This window comes from Haliotis asinina, chromosome 1 (assembly GCF_037392515.1).
Source record: "Haliotis asinina isolate JCU_RB_2024 chromosome 1, JCU_Hal_asi_v2, whole genome shotgun sequence".
In the NCBI taxonomy this organism is placed as follows: Eukaryota; Metazoa; Mollusca; class Gastropoda; order Lepetellida; family Haliotidae; genus Haliotis; species Haliotis asinina.
Window position 1 is genome coordinate 674,780 of NC_090280.1, and position 16,008 is coordinate 690,787.

General features: G+C 43.6%; 1 protein-coding gene across 1 annotated transcript in view; it reads right to left on the reverse strand.

Annotated features, from left to right (window-relative positions):
• Positions 1-1,511: 1,511 nt before the first annotated feature.
• Positions 1,512-16,008, reverse strand: part of LOC137286156 (uncharacterized) — a 28,485-nt gene continuing 13,988 nt past the window's right edge. Inside the window, exons 5-7 of the mRNA XM_067817836.1 lie at positions 3,377-3,532; positions 2,405-2,631; positions 1,512-2,022 (exon numbers count right to left, since the gene is read on the reverse strand). Of these exons, the coding sequence (XP_067673937.1) occupies positions 1,935-2,022; positions 2,405-2,631; positions 3,377-3,532 (471 nt within the window). The 3' untranslated portion in view covers positions 1,512-1,934. The remainder of the gene's footprint in view (positions 2,023-2,404; positions 2,632-3,376; positions 3,533-16,008) is intronic.

A 16,008-nucleotide genomic window follows, 5' to 3' on the forward strand; every position in this document is an offset into this window, starting at 1 on the left:
CCTCTGTCCGTTTGAGTTGTTTACGGTCCTCGCTCGGGCAGCATGTGATATTGATATAGTGTAGTGGAACCTCCAACCAGCCCTCATAATGTTTGAAAGGGAGGTTATTCTAAAGCACTACATTAAAGCCTGCTGCCAATGTACGAAAAGCACTGAACATTTATGATACGAAATGTGACCCATAATAATTATCAAAAGGTTGAACCTTGTTACCTGAATAATAAAACTACCACTTAATCAATATTGCAATTTACAGAAAATACACTCTTGTAACAGTATAAAGGGTTTGTTCCTGCAAGTGCGACCTTAGGACGGGTGTACTACAAACTGTTAGGATTGCAGAGGTTTATCACTAAGGCAGACTGGTTCTAAACAATGGGCCGTCAGTTTTATAGGATTAATGCTAAAGTGTTCAACGGACACAAGTGAACAGGATTAACAGTAACTATCATGAACTGCACGTGCATTTATCTTTCTGCCTAAATTACAGGTCATTGGCTCCCTCCCTCTGCAAGCTGTGTTCTGCTGTCTATTTTGTTGACAGTTACATAGACAGATTCTTTCATACAAATGCATAAAATCGGTGATTTACAATGTGATTAGGTAGTCTGACAAAACATCCACTTGCAAAGTTTGAGATCGTTTGGATCATTGGATGAAGAGTTATTTACAAAAAAAAAACAGGTTCGCATGCATTTCATGCCAAACTATAGTCGTTTCAACACAAGATTAATTGGTGACACTATACATCAGTTGACTTCTTGCTATGCGACGGATTAGACTGCGTTGATTACTGTAATTACACATATCTGGGCAGTGCATTTCATGTTGAGATCTGGAATGGACAGCTGAGGCATTGGAGACCTTTATAACGATGATAATGTACAAGCCATGGACAGGGCAAATAAGATTTTATGCCGCCTTTGACAGCTTCCACTGTTGTAAACAAAATCTGTGCATTTCACCTGTTTTTCTCCCACTTGCTCTTTTTGGTCAGTGTTGGAGATAACAAACTACAATGAATGGCTACACCATAATGATTGAGTAGTCTGACGTTTTACATCAGCTTGGCAGCATTTCAGCTATATGATGACAAAGACTGACGGCTACTCCTGCTGTGACAATATGTGACCAATACAAGCTCTGTTGGATGGAGGTTGACCAGGAACAGTGATAGCAACCCGTTACCTGCCTCTACCAGTAATCCAGTGTCAGCACCATGTTGTTGGACATCCTTCAGTGGGTCTGACACCTAGTACACATGGCTATGTCACACACAAACCTCTCATCAAGGGAAGAAGCTTGGATTTGATGCCGCAGCTGTGAATTCAGCACCTTAACAACTGAACCCAACACCCCACGAATAACAACTAGGCAAAACTTTGAATCAAACCAGAAGTAACTAGTCTGAGAGAGTCATGCTCCATGCACAATCACGTCCATATTTTGTGAACTGGATGCAATGTGCTGATTCAACATGCAGTAAACTGTTTGGATAGAGAACTGGACACTGACTTCACAAACATATTTAATCATAAACATAATCGCAGAAGTAACAATGTCAAGACGGTGTTCCCTCACTCCCCTCCATACAAGGGCTCTGGGGTGAATTCCACAATGAATTAACAGGAGGTAACTACTACAGGTGATTAAAACATGATGCTGAACGTTTTTAACATCAGATGTAAATTATTTCATGAAATAATTAAATTCATAACCATTATGCATTAATATCAACAACATCAGTAACCATGGCTACAAGTAAATGAATAAAACCACAGGATATGTGAAGTAACCTTGGTAATAGTACCCAATAAATGTTCTGTTGTATGGTCCCACAGTCTGCCATTTTGGACGTCTTGTTGAAGCCACCACTTGATCACCCATCCTATGGAGACTGATGGTGACTGAGCTGCTAAAGTTCAGTCTGTGGTCTACTGCAGTCTGTGTGACGGTGAGGTCTGTTCAAGCATCAGAACACACCCACTTAAGGTGGGGCAGTCTCCCTGTCGCTCCTTGCACCTGTAACATACAGAAAGAGTCAGAGGGATTAAGAGGCACTGCTTAAACTGGTTTCATTTTACGGAACATTGGGGCAAATATCATTAATATCACAATGGGATACTCCAGAACTGGTTTACACACATTGTACCCAAGTAGGGAATGGAAATAAGGTCTTTGGCCAAATGCTGCAACTACTTGGCTATCCCACTGGCCCAGGGAGAGGAAGGATAGCTGATAAGTGTTAAAATATAAGAGAAGATTAAGAAGAGGGACAGAGAGTAGGGAGACATTGACAGAAACGGAATATCCAGTTTCCTTAATTAGTTCCAGTATCAATAATGATACCCACTCAGTCAGTTTATGCTACGGATCAAATGCTCAAGTTGCCATGGTTACTCACCACTTAAGGAGTTGGGTGAGATTTGTCTGGGTAAGTCCACCACTTTTTGCCACTGTCTTCGCCATAGCTGCCAGTGACCTTTGGCACGCCAATTTGGCCTTATTCTGGTTGCCATGGCACCAGACAGGAAGCTTGTCCACCACAGCCCACGCTCCCCGCACATAATCCCACAGAGCAAGCCATGCCCTACACTGCTGGAGTTGTCTCCCCTGACAGATGCAAGCTTCCTGGAATAATGAACAATTTATTGAGTCTGGACCAGAGAATCCAGTGAAATGCGTAAACCAAGTCAGCAAGCTGTATGACTCGATCCCCTTAGTTGCCTTAGTGAAGATCAATCCTATCACAGATTTTCACAGGTTTGTGGATAACGTCAGCACGGAGCATGAAATACTAATCCATGCTAGTCAAGCTCATCTTGTTAGCCACTCAAATACCAGCCAGTGCTAGACTAGCTGATCGTGTTAGCAACTCATATACTAGTCAGTGCTAGACTCAAACACTAATCCAGGGTTCCAGACAAGGGCAATACTGGCTTATGTATGGATAATAAAGCCTTCACTTCTGCTGGTCCTACACCCTTCACTACTGCTGGTTCTACTTCCTTCACTACCACTGGTCCTACACCCTTCACTACTGCTGGTTCTACTTCCTTCACTACCACTGGTCCTACACCCTTCACTACTGCTGGTTCTACTTCCTTCACTACCACTGGTCCTACACCCTTCACTACCGCTGGTCCCACACCCTTCACTACCGCTGGTCCCACACCCTTTACTACCGCTGGCCCCAGACCCCTCACTTCTGCTGGTACTACACCCCTCACTTCTGCTGGTCCTACACCCCTCACTACTGCTGATCCAACATCCTTCACTACTGCTGGTTCATCTACTCCGGGCATACTGTGACAGAAAAGAGACTGGGCCACTTAGAGACTAAAGACTGTTGTCACTTCTGTTGACAGGATACTACCTTGAAGTTGTCAATATGAGTGCGCACACGGTGGTAGCATCCAGCATCCCTGATTAGTCGTGATGTTGGCAGAGATCGAAGAATGTTGCGGCAGAAGAACTCCAGGTTCCTCAACAGCGGGGACACATCAGGGACGGGTAACGTTGACCTCACTTCCTGTACACAGATATAGGGGAAACAATGAAAGACATGATTATCTGGAATAATTGGCATCCATATGCAGTAATTCCAAATTTGCAATGATAGGCACATCTGACTGTCCACATTTAGTGTTGTGTCATGAGCATGGGCCTACGGGATTCACAGAATATTTCACATGGTGCAAAAACTTTCTTGCAGCGCATCCTCATTGGCACGTCCTATTTCTGGAAATCCCTACCTTCAACACTAGATATCACCATCAGTTTGCATTTCCCCCCCAAAAACTGACTTGGATGTTGACACAAAGAGGAAACAAAATCCGATCTAACCAGACCAAATGGGTAAATCAATAATATTTGCACAATGATCGAATGAAATGCAAATTGTGTTGTGAGTCAGAGTTAGGACTGAGCAATCCTTTTTGTGACAGATGATGGTTGCAGAAACTTTCGAACGAGTACATTTCAAAAGACATTGTGAATCCGCAGATCACAAACACGATTCTTGTGAATTTTTTTAGCAGAGAGAAGTGATGCGGTCTTATACAGTCAAGACATGACCTATATCACAAAGCAGGGTCAGGTCTTAACTGTACAGGACCGCACTGGGGCTTTAGACTAGGACCGCACTGGAGCTTTAGACTAGTGAATTATGACCATCTTCAACTTATCAAAAGTTCATGACTGATTCAAACATGAATTATACATGAATTTATTGGTTTCTGTTCTACTTCAATGTATTGAAACTTTCAAATTTTCAGGACCTTCTAAATTTCCTGGTGCCCATTAAATGCAATTTTCTGAATAAAATTGATATTTTATACTTATCCCCTTTACTTGCTTGTCTCACTCTTCTATACCAAGTTTTAGTGGAAACTTGAAATTCCTTGAAGTTCCCATCTTCAAAAGATGATGTAAAATCATGCTCACGCATGAGTACCCTTCCTTTCCTCCATATTTTGGCGCCAATATAGGTCACATGACCAGCTTTATTTGTCACTCTCTCCATAATTTTCATAGCAGAACACAAGCATTTGCAGGGAAATGACATACAGTGGAAACAGCCTAAGTAAAAACTACTTAACAAAACATACCGAATAAGTAAACACTATTCTTTGGTCCCGTAAAACTTCTTCATTAATCATCACTATTTGAATCTGGTTAACTAAAATCGGATAAGTAAACAACACCGCTTAAGTAAAAGTTTTTGCACGGTCCCTGGAAGTAAATTACTGAACAAACGAGACCGAATAACTAAATTAGCGATCAGCACATAATCTGACAGGCAAAGAAACGTCCCACTCATAGCTCGCTGATGATGCAAGACACTGACTAATGGAGGCCAGCCCTGATAGTTTGTTCATTGTTATATGTAGCTTGGGTGTATCAGTGAGCAGACCAATTTATAATGACAGTGCATTTGTCCACTTTACATGAAAAATGACTTGAAGCGGGCCGCCATTACGGTCATGTGACAAGAAATAAAAGCTGAAATCTCGCGGTGAATTCCGAATGGGATGAATTGAAAAGACATGTTTGTTTACTTAACACAAAAGCTATATTGTATAAAAAACAAAGAAAAATGTCATCGTCATTTTGGCAAAATGTCTTAACAATCACGCGAACAACCTACCTTGACTGAGGGGATACCAAGATCGGGTCATTCTGTCAAAGGTAAAAGGCAAACTTCTGTCAAAGTCAGGACAAATTCGCTGCTCTGACAGAAATTGAAAATGGTAGAAAAGTCGTACAATAAAAGATGTTATGTTAGTTACAAATCGTGTCTGTTATTCTGTCATTTGCAGATATTGATAAGTATGGATAAGTATAAAACCTGATAAGTAAACAATTTTGACGAGTCCCTTGAAAGTTTACTTATCAGGTTTCCACTGTATTGTTCTTATGCTGACTCATGCTTATTTGCTTGTAGAATACAAGGAGCTGTAATGGCACTGTAATTCTCCTGTTTCTTTTTCCAAATTCCGTCTGGTATCTCGGGGGAGCCTCACTGTCTTCACGCAGCGATGTGAAATTGTCTATCATGTTGTCCTTGCAACTGATTTTTAGCAATAAAATCAGAACGTAATGCCAATGGTCTGAGCCAGTGGTTCAAACTCCTCACCAGTAAGGTGTTGTATAACAACACTAAGAATTCAAGTACTTTGGCCAGTTTGATGCCTGATTTTGTAGATGTAACTGTACTAAGCATAGCTAGATACGTTGACAGTTGACTCAGATGACACAAGCAATTCACTCCTTGAGGATGAGAAGCTCTTGATGCAGAAAATCCTCTGCTTTTTGCATAAGCTTTAAATCATACACACTGAGTGTAGATCTGTCAAGTGCAAAAGTAACTCCTCATTTTTTTCTTTCTTTTTTCCAAATGTTTTGAAACAATGAATATGTGTAACTGGAATATTCCTGGATTCTTGTGCGCTTGTTTGGTAAGTGGATGTACTAACAGGTTCACCCAGTCTGGTAGCTTGATTGTTGGACTTCTAGAATGAGTACAAGAAACCACATTCTTGCTGGCCAATAAGGCTTGACCAAAGTCAGATGCAGAGTTGTTGTTTGTTAGATTTTGCTAGTGCTTCAGGCATTAATACTGGTGGAGGGAATGCATATGCTGTACGCATCTGTAGTTCATGCTTGAACATACTGAACCGGAGAAACAAACTTCTTTATCTCATTGTTGAACGGAGTTGCAAATAGATCTATGAGACGAGATCCTGTCACTCGAGTGAACTGCTGAAACGCTTTCTTGGTACAGCATCCATTCTGTTGGAGGTGCCACTTGTTACAAGAGTGTATATTCTGTAAATAATTTATTGTATAATGAACATAATTATTGTTGGGTCACAGTGTTTAGTGTTTTGAATGATAATTATTATCGGTCATATTTTGTATCATAAATGTTCAGCACTTTTAATATTTTGGCAGCAGGCTTTCAAGAAGTGCTTTAGAAATACCTCCTCTCGAGTTTATGTTTTGATTATTTGTGCGTATTTCCAGGAGCCTGCTAGAAGATTCCAAGTTGATGGCGATGGTCTAAGTGCTCGAACTTTCAGCAATTATTGACTGTATATATAAAGGTTGTTGTCGACATGAAAAATAAAAATACAGATTAACTGGAGTACATAACTGCCAATCTCTGTCAACGCTTGATCTACATAACCACTGCCTGACCTTTCGCTGTTATATTCTGCATAACTGTTTTTCACTCTCACACCAAGACTTTGGTGAGTTGACATCATATTTGTGACCCATTTCTAAGAATTGACTCAGTTGTATTGTACATTAAACCTCTCATGTGAATCTCTGTATACTGCTTTGTATCGTGCCTTTGCTTTTGGTGAATACAAAATTATTGAAAATCTTAGACTTGTAAGTGCTATATTTTGCTGTGGGGATTTCTTACACCTTTTGTCACAGTAAATTTTTAACTGTAACACACTGTGGAGTTGTCTGTGTGGACCATGAGTACTAAATTTCTTAACACTTCTGATCAAGGTTGTATTACCGCCCTCATGTCCCAATGATTGATGTGCAGTTGAAATCCTGATTTTACCATGTCCCTTCTGCCACTTTGTTGTCAAAGTGAGCACCACATCCTTGAAGGGACATGTCCACATAAAGATGAGTGTTGCAGTCCGGCTCTGATAAATAAGTTCCTGCACAGACATTCGATTCCCAAGTCCATCAGAGGAGATATTGCTTCAGATTCTCCAGTAACTGTTCATGGTGGTCAGATGTAGATTCACAAACCGTAGAGGCGGCTATAAATGTAACCTCCCCCTGTGTAATGTCCTGGGTTGAGGTTAGCAATCCTACAAGGCATTGCCAATCTTCAAGTTTCAATGGCGAGAGTAGCGCTTGAGATATTTCGGATTGAATCTTGCTCCACTGATTGTTAGGAATCAAAATACAGTTGAGGTGTGACAAACTGCATCCCCAGAAACTGCAGATTCTGTTTTGGTTGTAATTTACTATATTCTTTGTTATCCACATAAACAACTTTTGGTTGTTCCGCTTGTCCTGGCGATACATGAGTGAGCATGTGTATATGACTGAGTAAAAAGCGTACAAACCCTTCCGCCGCTGAATACTGACGCAGGTCAACTGTTGACCTTAGTTGTGACGTTCATCAACTGAAGATAATACTGTCGTAATCTTACTCAGTTGCAATTTACACTATTTTAGGTTATCCACATAAACTTGTGGGAAGGTTAATAATTCTTTTGATGTTGATACTAGAATCTTGACGATATGCTGTGAAGATGCGTCATTCTTTGTCTTTAGATCGCCAACACTGCATGTTATGAGCGAGCTGTCATGTCAGTAAAGACTATTTATAGCTGGTTGCTGTCGTGGCAGAAACTGTCATCTGTTGCAGCAAACTTCCTGATAAACAACATTGAATCTGCTGTTAGAAAACCTCTGCCACGTGAAGACACAGATATGACACAGTAGATTGCTATCTGAGCTGTAAATGATGTCTTTCTAATGTCAGAAGGGTTGTTAAAGGTCTCGTGCAACAAAAAAATCAAACATAATTAAAACACAATTATCATTTATTCAAGACATATAATATACATTTGCTGCTTGTAAAAAAACAAATAAACAAAATTATAAGCGTACAATCGCGATTCAAAAGTGCAATATTTTGTACTTGGGATTACTTCCCTTGAAACGAAGCCCTCGGGAGACTGAACCCAGTCATAGCAGGTAGGGTGCACTCAAGTGTAACGACGGCTTCAGATTGGCTGGTTCATTTGCTGATACGCTGAGGGCTCATTTTGTGTACAGAAAGACGATCTGTTTGATTGGCATTTTAGAAGTATGGCGACTGACAAGAAAGTAAGATTCTTTATGGATAACAACTTCATTTATTGTACTTGATGTGTCATTTCAGTATGGATTCATACACCGTTGTCAAAAAAAATCACTTACACTAGAAGAATGTATATAGAGATATTGGGTTTGGGAAATACATGCTCTCTGAATTTGTGTTCAATCCTATCAAAAACCATTTAAGTAGAGATGGTGAACTACTGCGTGTCATTTGTCCAAGTACAAACCAGGTCTTGAAACTGAGAAGAGTTTGCACCAGTTTCCATCAGATCCAGTCATCCGAAAAAATGGATGTAGTTTGTTTGCAACCCACAGGCATAAAAACATGTCATGTGTACAAGCATCACACCTGTCTAATTACATAATGTGGCAGAGATAGGACTCGGGTGCAAGAGTCCTAAATCAATATATTTTGTTTATGGCGTGTAGCCTGATAGGTGTTAAGATCAAATTACATGTGCCTGATAGGTGTTAAGATCAAATTGCATGTGGTCAATGATTGCATATTGTCTTTAGCGGACATGCAGGCAGACATATAGCTGTCAATAAACCAGAAGTAGTATATACAATGGGGGTTCTGGACCACTTTCAAGAAATGTCTCTACAAAGCCTTATTTAATAAATAAGGCTTTGGTTGGGACCTTAGATCTTGCTACTATTACCCCTACTACAAAAAGGTTGGGTGTCTATGAAACAGTTTACCGTGTATTGGTTGGAGGTAACCCTGTGCCGTACGGTACGATCAATAATTCTTCTCTTACAAACCCCCTACCCGGCCCATCCCTCAAGTAGTACAAGTTAGGTTCGTCGGCTTTCATATCCACTTTATCTATGTTGTAAGTTTTGACTGACCATATAGGATCGGTGGCCCGCTTACGGCTATCACCCTCGTGTTCCCCCGGCTGGTATAGATACCTCACACTATAAAAAGTTGGCGGCCTATGTCACGTTTATATCGATGAAACAGTTTAACGTGAACCGCCTACGATCTCTTTGGTGTTCATAATAAAGGCTTGCTGGGCTTTTTGTATCCCCTGTTCTATGTACTTTTTTTTCTCGTCCTCGCTGATAGCAGACTTACGAGACTTGGATCGAATATCTTGTTTCATTCCGTTATATTTTTTGAGTTCAGAGAGGATTGAACGAAACTCCTCTTCTGAGATCTTACTATCAGAGAGTGCCGTGGAAATACGCTCACTCACTGTGTTCAGCTTTGCTTCGGCCAGAACCCTGATCTCGTCGTGTTTCAATGCCTTACGATGAAGTCTGCGTGATACTAACTTAAGCGCCAATCCTGCCAATCCTGCCACCCCTGCCGTTATTTCAATACCTAGCACTATAGGTGCAGCCACGATGGTAGCCAACAACCCAACGCCTGCCGCCCCTAGTCCCATGCTGGTTGCCATAAGGGTAGTGTCAGCCCCGTCCACGATATTGAAAGCTCTATTATATTTTTTACATAGTGCTTTCCGCGTGTCACGGTCTTGTTCTAGTTGACGTTTCACATCACATAACTGCCTCAAGCGGAACCCATCTACGGTTTCCAGTGTCTTCGCTACTTCCTCTACGACTGGGTACAGACCCATCCTATAATATATGTTTTGAAAGATATTTTAATTGGGTTTCAGTTAATAGTCCATAAGTGAATTTGAATTCTACAAGGTCTATACCACTAGTCAGGGTAATAGGTGAGAGGTTAATAGACTTTCCTGTTGTAATCAAAACCCCACTGAGGCTTATTAAGCGTTTTATATGACCCGGGGTATCCCGTTGTATAATAATACGACAATGTTGACCTAGGTGTTCGTCATACCAGCGTACTGTCACCCCGGGTACAATTTGGTGTACTCTTGAGTTGTTTTCAGTGCTTAAATAAAAGAAGACTTCTATGATGAGTGTGGAAGGGGAATATATCTCAACAATATTTATATTACTCAAACGATTGCTAAATGTTAATTTTTTTTTTCCTACAGACATTAACCTATTTACGGAATTAATAGACATCATGAATCCCCTCTCCGGAATGATGAAATCCCCGATCCAGCTACCATTGTTACTAATCTTAGAGACCCACTCATTTTCGTCCATTGTTATATAAGGTGAGGCGAGTGTTAAGTTGATATTCCATTTAGGTTCTTTAAAATCTGATAACGGCACCCGTCTGTACACGTTGTCTTTGAAGTGCAGGATGTATAATTCATCTTCCTCACCAGGCTGATCGAATCCCTCCGTGTCTCCTAGGTCGTTAAGCGTAGTGTTGGGATGATGACTGGTCATTATTATACTATTACGATATAATTTCCAACTGGTTTTCTGATAATAATTCAGGGGTTAACTTCATACCCATGAAGTGTATGTTGTCAGGCAGGAAGATATTGATTAGTGATATCTTGTTTTCCACGATCACGTTGACCCCCTGCAGACTGGTCTTGGAGTCGACACCCACCCACACGTAAACGTTGCAAACTTGATACTGATGTTGTTTGCCCCACCCGAGTTTGATCCCCTTCACGATCTCGACATCATTCCCCGATGGTTCCCCTAGGTAGACTTTGATGATCAGTGTTGCGTTTGCCGTTAGACTCTCTAGTATCTTAACCACGCCTTCGAATTCAGACACCAACTGCAATTTCACGTTTTGTATGGCCGGTTTACTCGATAGCATGTGGGCTGCCACAGTGTGGACTGGGCTGACGACTACGCTACGTCTCTGAGTTGGGACGTAAGCCACGAGCAGGGTTCCATTGTTCACGACTTTGTTTAGGTGGTTGTCTTTGTTATCCGTGAACACGTAGGGAGAGACGAGTCTAATATTGATAAACCAGTTGTTATCGGGTAACAACACCCACTTGTCATCTTCGGTGAAGACGAGCATATATGGCTTGTTTCGGGCGACGGTAGTGCTCTCAACATCGTCTAAGTCGAACAGTTTACCCCCGAACGATGGGTATATTACCCAATTATTATCACCGGTGTTGACAAGGGTGTACTTAGTGTTGACTGTTGCTCTTGTGGTATCTACTATATCACTTAGGGTTCCACCGGAGGGGATTTCAACGCGTTTGTAAATGTTGTTTTTCAGTTGCAAGGCGTACGATTTACCATCTACTCCGGGAGCGTCGAAACCGCGTGTGTCTCCGAGGTCGGAGATCCCGATATTGACGCATTTTTTCACTCCGGGTCCTTGTGCGCTGGTCATTTTATATGAAGCGTTAAGCTGAGGTATCCTATATTTACAGGATTATGATTTATATCTAACACCGATATTGTCAGCTCAGGCATGTTGCCCTGGGTTAATCTCTTATACTGCCGTGGTGAAAACGACTCGGTTCTACCGTCGTTGTATTTCTCAGTTTTCACCGGCACTGCTCTCAGTATAGTGGAAGGGTGACCTCCTTGAATGTTGTACGTTGTGCTCACCTGATCGAGATGAATGTACAGCTCTCGGTACGGTACTAGGTCAGGTAACTTCGTGCCTGTGACGGTTGTTGTTGGTTTTATCTCGTCAGGAGACATACCGAGTATCCTCGCTAATGGTCGGCCGAGCCTCAAGGAGGTTCTTCCGTTGTTGATTAACACCACTGTACCGTTTGAGTCGTTCATCTTGAGTTCGGCTCCCAGGGGTAGTAGCCGTCAGTTATCTGACTGCGAGCCCCACTGACGAACAGCTTATTGTTGCTGGCGTTAATGTTAGTCCATTGCGGTAGGTAGGTGATATCGCAGAGTGCGACTTCGAGTTGACCTGACTATCGATCGCGTGCGTCAGCTGAACGGCCTCACCGCTCGTTATTCCTGGAAGTGTTATGTACATGTTAGAGTATATATGCTCATTATATAATAGTTTTAAAATGTATTCCCCTGGTGTGTTTTACCCTAAACTGGACGTAGATTTCTCCCCCATGAAGATCGTGGTTGCTCCTGGGTTGTATTTCAATGCCCAGCTTTTAGATGTGTTCGATAAGTATAAGCTTTCGGTGACTAACATCAAGGCAGTCCACGCTTGGTTCAACAACCCTATGCAGTTCTGGCAGAATCAATTCAACTTTGCCGTGTGGTGCGCTACAACGGGGTGTGGTGTGACATTGACCGACACTCGGCGTGGACCGCTGAGTCAGTCTGTGTTCAAGTTCCACGTGTACTACCAGGTCAGACGTATCCTTAAAGAGATCAGAGCCCCCCTCCCACAGGACAAAGCGTGGGACGCAACAAACAACCCGTACGATAGACGTGCCTACGAACATATTTGCAATGAATTCGAAATAAACCCGAAGACGGATTGGCGTTTGCCGGGGCCGAACCACGGGTTGGGTATTCCTTATGATGGGGGGCGACCAGTGAAAGAAGTCAGTGATGATTTACTGAAACGAGATATACTACGCCAGGACTTTGCTTTGTCGAGTAATGAATGGAGGGATGATCGTATGAACTTTAAAAGTGGTGTTGCTTTCACAGTCCAGGAAGTGGAGCAGTCAAACGCAGACGGGTGGAAAATGTTCATGCTGGACACGTCGAAAGGATTCACTCGTGCCGGGGTAGTCAGGTTGAACGACTCGATTCGAACGTACGTGTGGGCGCTGTTGGGTGCGCAGTCGCAAACGCGTTCCAACATCATCGGTAAGGGAACAGCTTACGACGCTCAGAAACAGTTCGTTTCCAACGTTGAGGATGCTATAAATTCTCCAGTTGATCTCCCGCGGGCCATCGACCGTTACCAAAACGTGTTAGAATACGCCAGATCGAAAGTCAATTACGTGTTCGGCGTGGGGCTTTACATGGCTCCGAGTGATATGCAACTGAGAGTAAAAAAAGTGGTGGGTTATAACAACAAAATAGTCATAGCCACGGCGGATCAAAAGTTGGGTATCAACCCCGATATTAACACCCCCTATATCCCACACATCCCACCACGTGAAACGGGTATAGTGGCGCCACCCCCGGAGTCTAAAGTTCATGTGCCCCCCACACACCCCCATATTCAGGCCTCCTATCAGCAGCATATTGATAATAAAACAGCCCTAGTGGTTGGTGGGGTAACTTTGGGACTTATTTGGTTAAAGATTTCTTAGCCGCTACGTACACCAGACCCGCCACGGCGACGATGGCTGCCCACATGTTTTGACTGAGCCACATGGCAGTTTTAGCCAGAGCGCCCAACAACCATGAGACGATGCTACCCAGGATGCCGGGAAGGGCTTCGGCGGCTTTACCAGCCAGTTTAGCTAGGCCTTCCCCGAGTTTTTTTATCCAGTCTTTAACACCACCGCCTGTGGGAGTTCCCCCGCCGCCAGGTGTGGGGGGTGTGGGGGTTCCTCCCACCAGTGACACCACCAAGGTTGATATGATGAAACCCAATGCAGTCAGAATGCTGGCGATGGTGATCCCTTGCTCCCGGAACAATATCCGAATCCTGTCTGCTAACGTGGTGTCTCGGTAGAGGACTTGATTGATGGTTTCCCGTATACGGTTGACCTGGGATCGAAGCTTTACTTTGAAGGAGGATGCTGTCTCCAGCCAGGTCTGCCTTTCCTCTTCCAAATTACGTATTTGTTTCTCGATGTGGGCTTTCAGAGCCTCGTCATCAGTTTCACCGAGTTTTTTCTTTTCATAGGCGATGTTGTCGTCTATCTCACTCATTTTGGCCGTGCTTTTCGCGAGATGTCCGCGAATGGTTTGCATCGTCAGATCCAACCCCCGCAGTTCCCGAACGGTAAATTCGAGCCCCGGGAAGGGTTTGTTCTCGTAGTCGGCCAACACTTTTTTAATATCATAAGTCATGTTTTGATCTGATATGGCGTCCCTGATACCTTCCAGACCTTGAACTAACTTCGGAGGAATCTTAGGTCGCGCGCCACCGTAATCTCTGAAGCCTAGTTTATCGCGGATAAAGTCAATCCCATATCGATTTTTCAGTGTTGATAAGGCAAGCGGTTCTCTCGAGTTTTTTTGGGTGAGCCTTCAAACGCAGCGTGCCATCGATGATGGTAAAATCGGAATAGTACCTTCCCGGCGCCTTGATGTTGTCTTTCTTTTCAACTTTGTTGTAATAACCGTCGACTGCGTCCTTAATGAGTTCGGCCCTTTGCTTCGATAATGAGGTCTCAACTGCGTCGACAGCCGGCTGTAGGCCAGTACTGAATGAGGTCTCCTGGTCATCATCGAATGCCTGGGCACTATCACCCGACATATCCGTCATATCTATGTCTTCATCCATTAGTATTAAAAATATATTTCATTTATATAACAATGTACGGTAGAAAATTAGATCCTTTCAGAAGATTGAGAGAGCCATTAGGAGCCAGAGCCGTGCGTCAGTCGGTGACCATCACCAACAATCCCATCAAGATAGACCAGAATCAAACTCTGCTGGTTAGATTTCCAAACCTTGGTGAGAATGACCTCATTGTACCAGGCACTGTTCGACTGGCGTTCAATATCACGTTGACCTCCGACAACGACAAACGCGAGCTAGTGCGTAACGTGGGTCGAGCTATCATCAAGAAAACGACCGTCAAGATCAGCGGTAACGAGGTGCTGAGCATCGACGACAGCGACGTGTTTCACTGCTACAGGGATCTCTGGAAAAGCGAGGGAGAACGAGTCAATGATGTGTACCAGGGTATCAGCAAATCAACCCGGGCGCGCATAGGGTATGTCTTCACGCAAGACCAGCAAGACAAGCTATCGGACGGTGAAAAGGCCATCGCTCGAGCATACGGGAATCGATTCTGCGTGCCGCTCGACTTCGAGTTGCTCACGGGACACGCGCCGTTTTACCAGGCCGCGCTGGGTGATAGGCTCGAATACGAGCTCACGTTTAACGATTATAGCAAAGTAGTGCGTACGCCGAACAGTGATGAGGCTAGTTATGCCATAGACAACATCTCTCTGGAGTTCGACATGGTCACTAGCCCGGAGCTGGCCAGGCAGGTTCGAAGCCAGTACTCTGGGAAGATGGCTATCCTGTACGATCGCGTACTGAGGCATAGATCAGTCGTGCGAGATAAGAGCGACACTGTGTGGAATATCAACCTGAACGTGCCGGCGCGATCGATGAAAGGTATCCTGGTCGTCCCCGTGGAGTATTACGATCCATTCCGGAGGGACAGCGAGAAGTTTTTCAACCCCGAGATTGAAAAGGTGGAAGTGACCATCGAGGGCGTGCCCAACCAGCTGTTCAGTCATGGTATGAGACCACACCAGCAGTGGGATGAGATAAAAAAGCTACCAGTGGGGGACTACATAACAAAGGACCTGGACCTAGGCTCCGTGCAGATCGGTGAATACCTGACCACCAAGTACGCCCTATGGTTGGACATGCGATCCACGGATGATGATAAACTGCACGGTAGCGGGCGCCGTATAGATAACGGCAGCGAAGGGATAACCATCCAGATTACTAAGAAGGCTCAACCCGCTGGTAAGTTGAAATTATATCTGTACGTTATTATGGACGCGCAACTTAATATAGACAATGGGAGATTCGTGCAAGCCATCTACTGATGGGGGAGACCCCCGGGGGTACCCACAACTACCCACTGACCCACACTGCGCCATAGTGTGCGGGCAGACTGGCTGTGGGAAGACCGTTTTCGTGTTGGATATGTTGGAGGGTTACTACAAGGATGTGTTCGATAACATCGT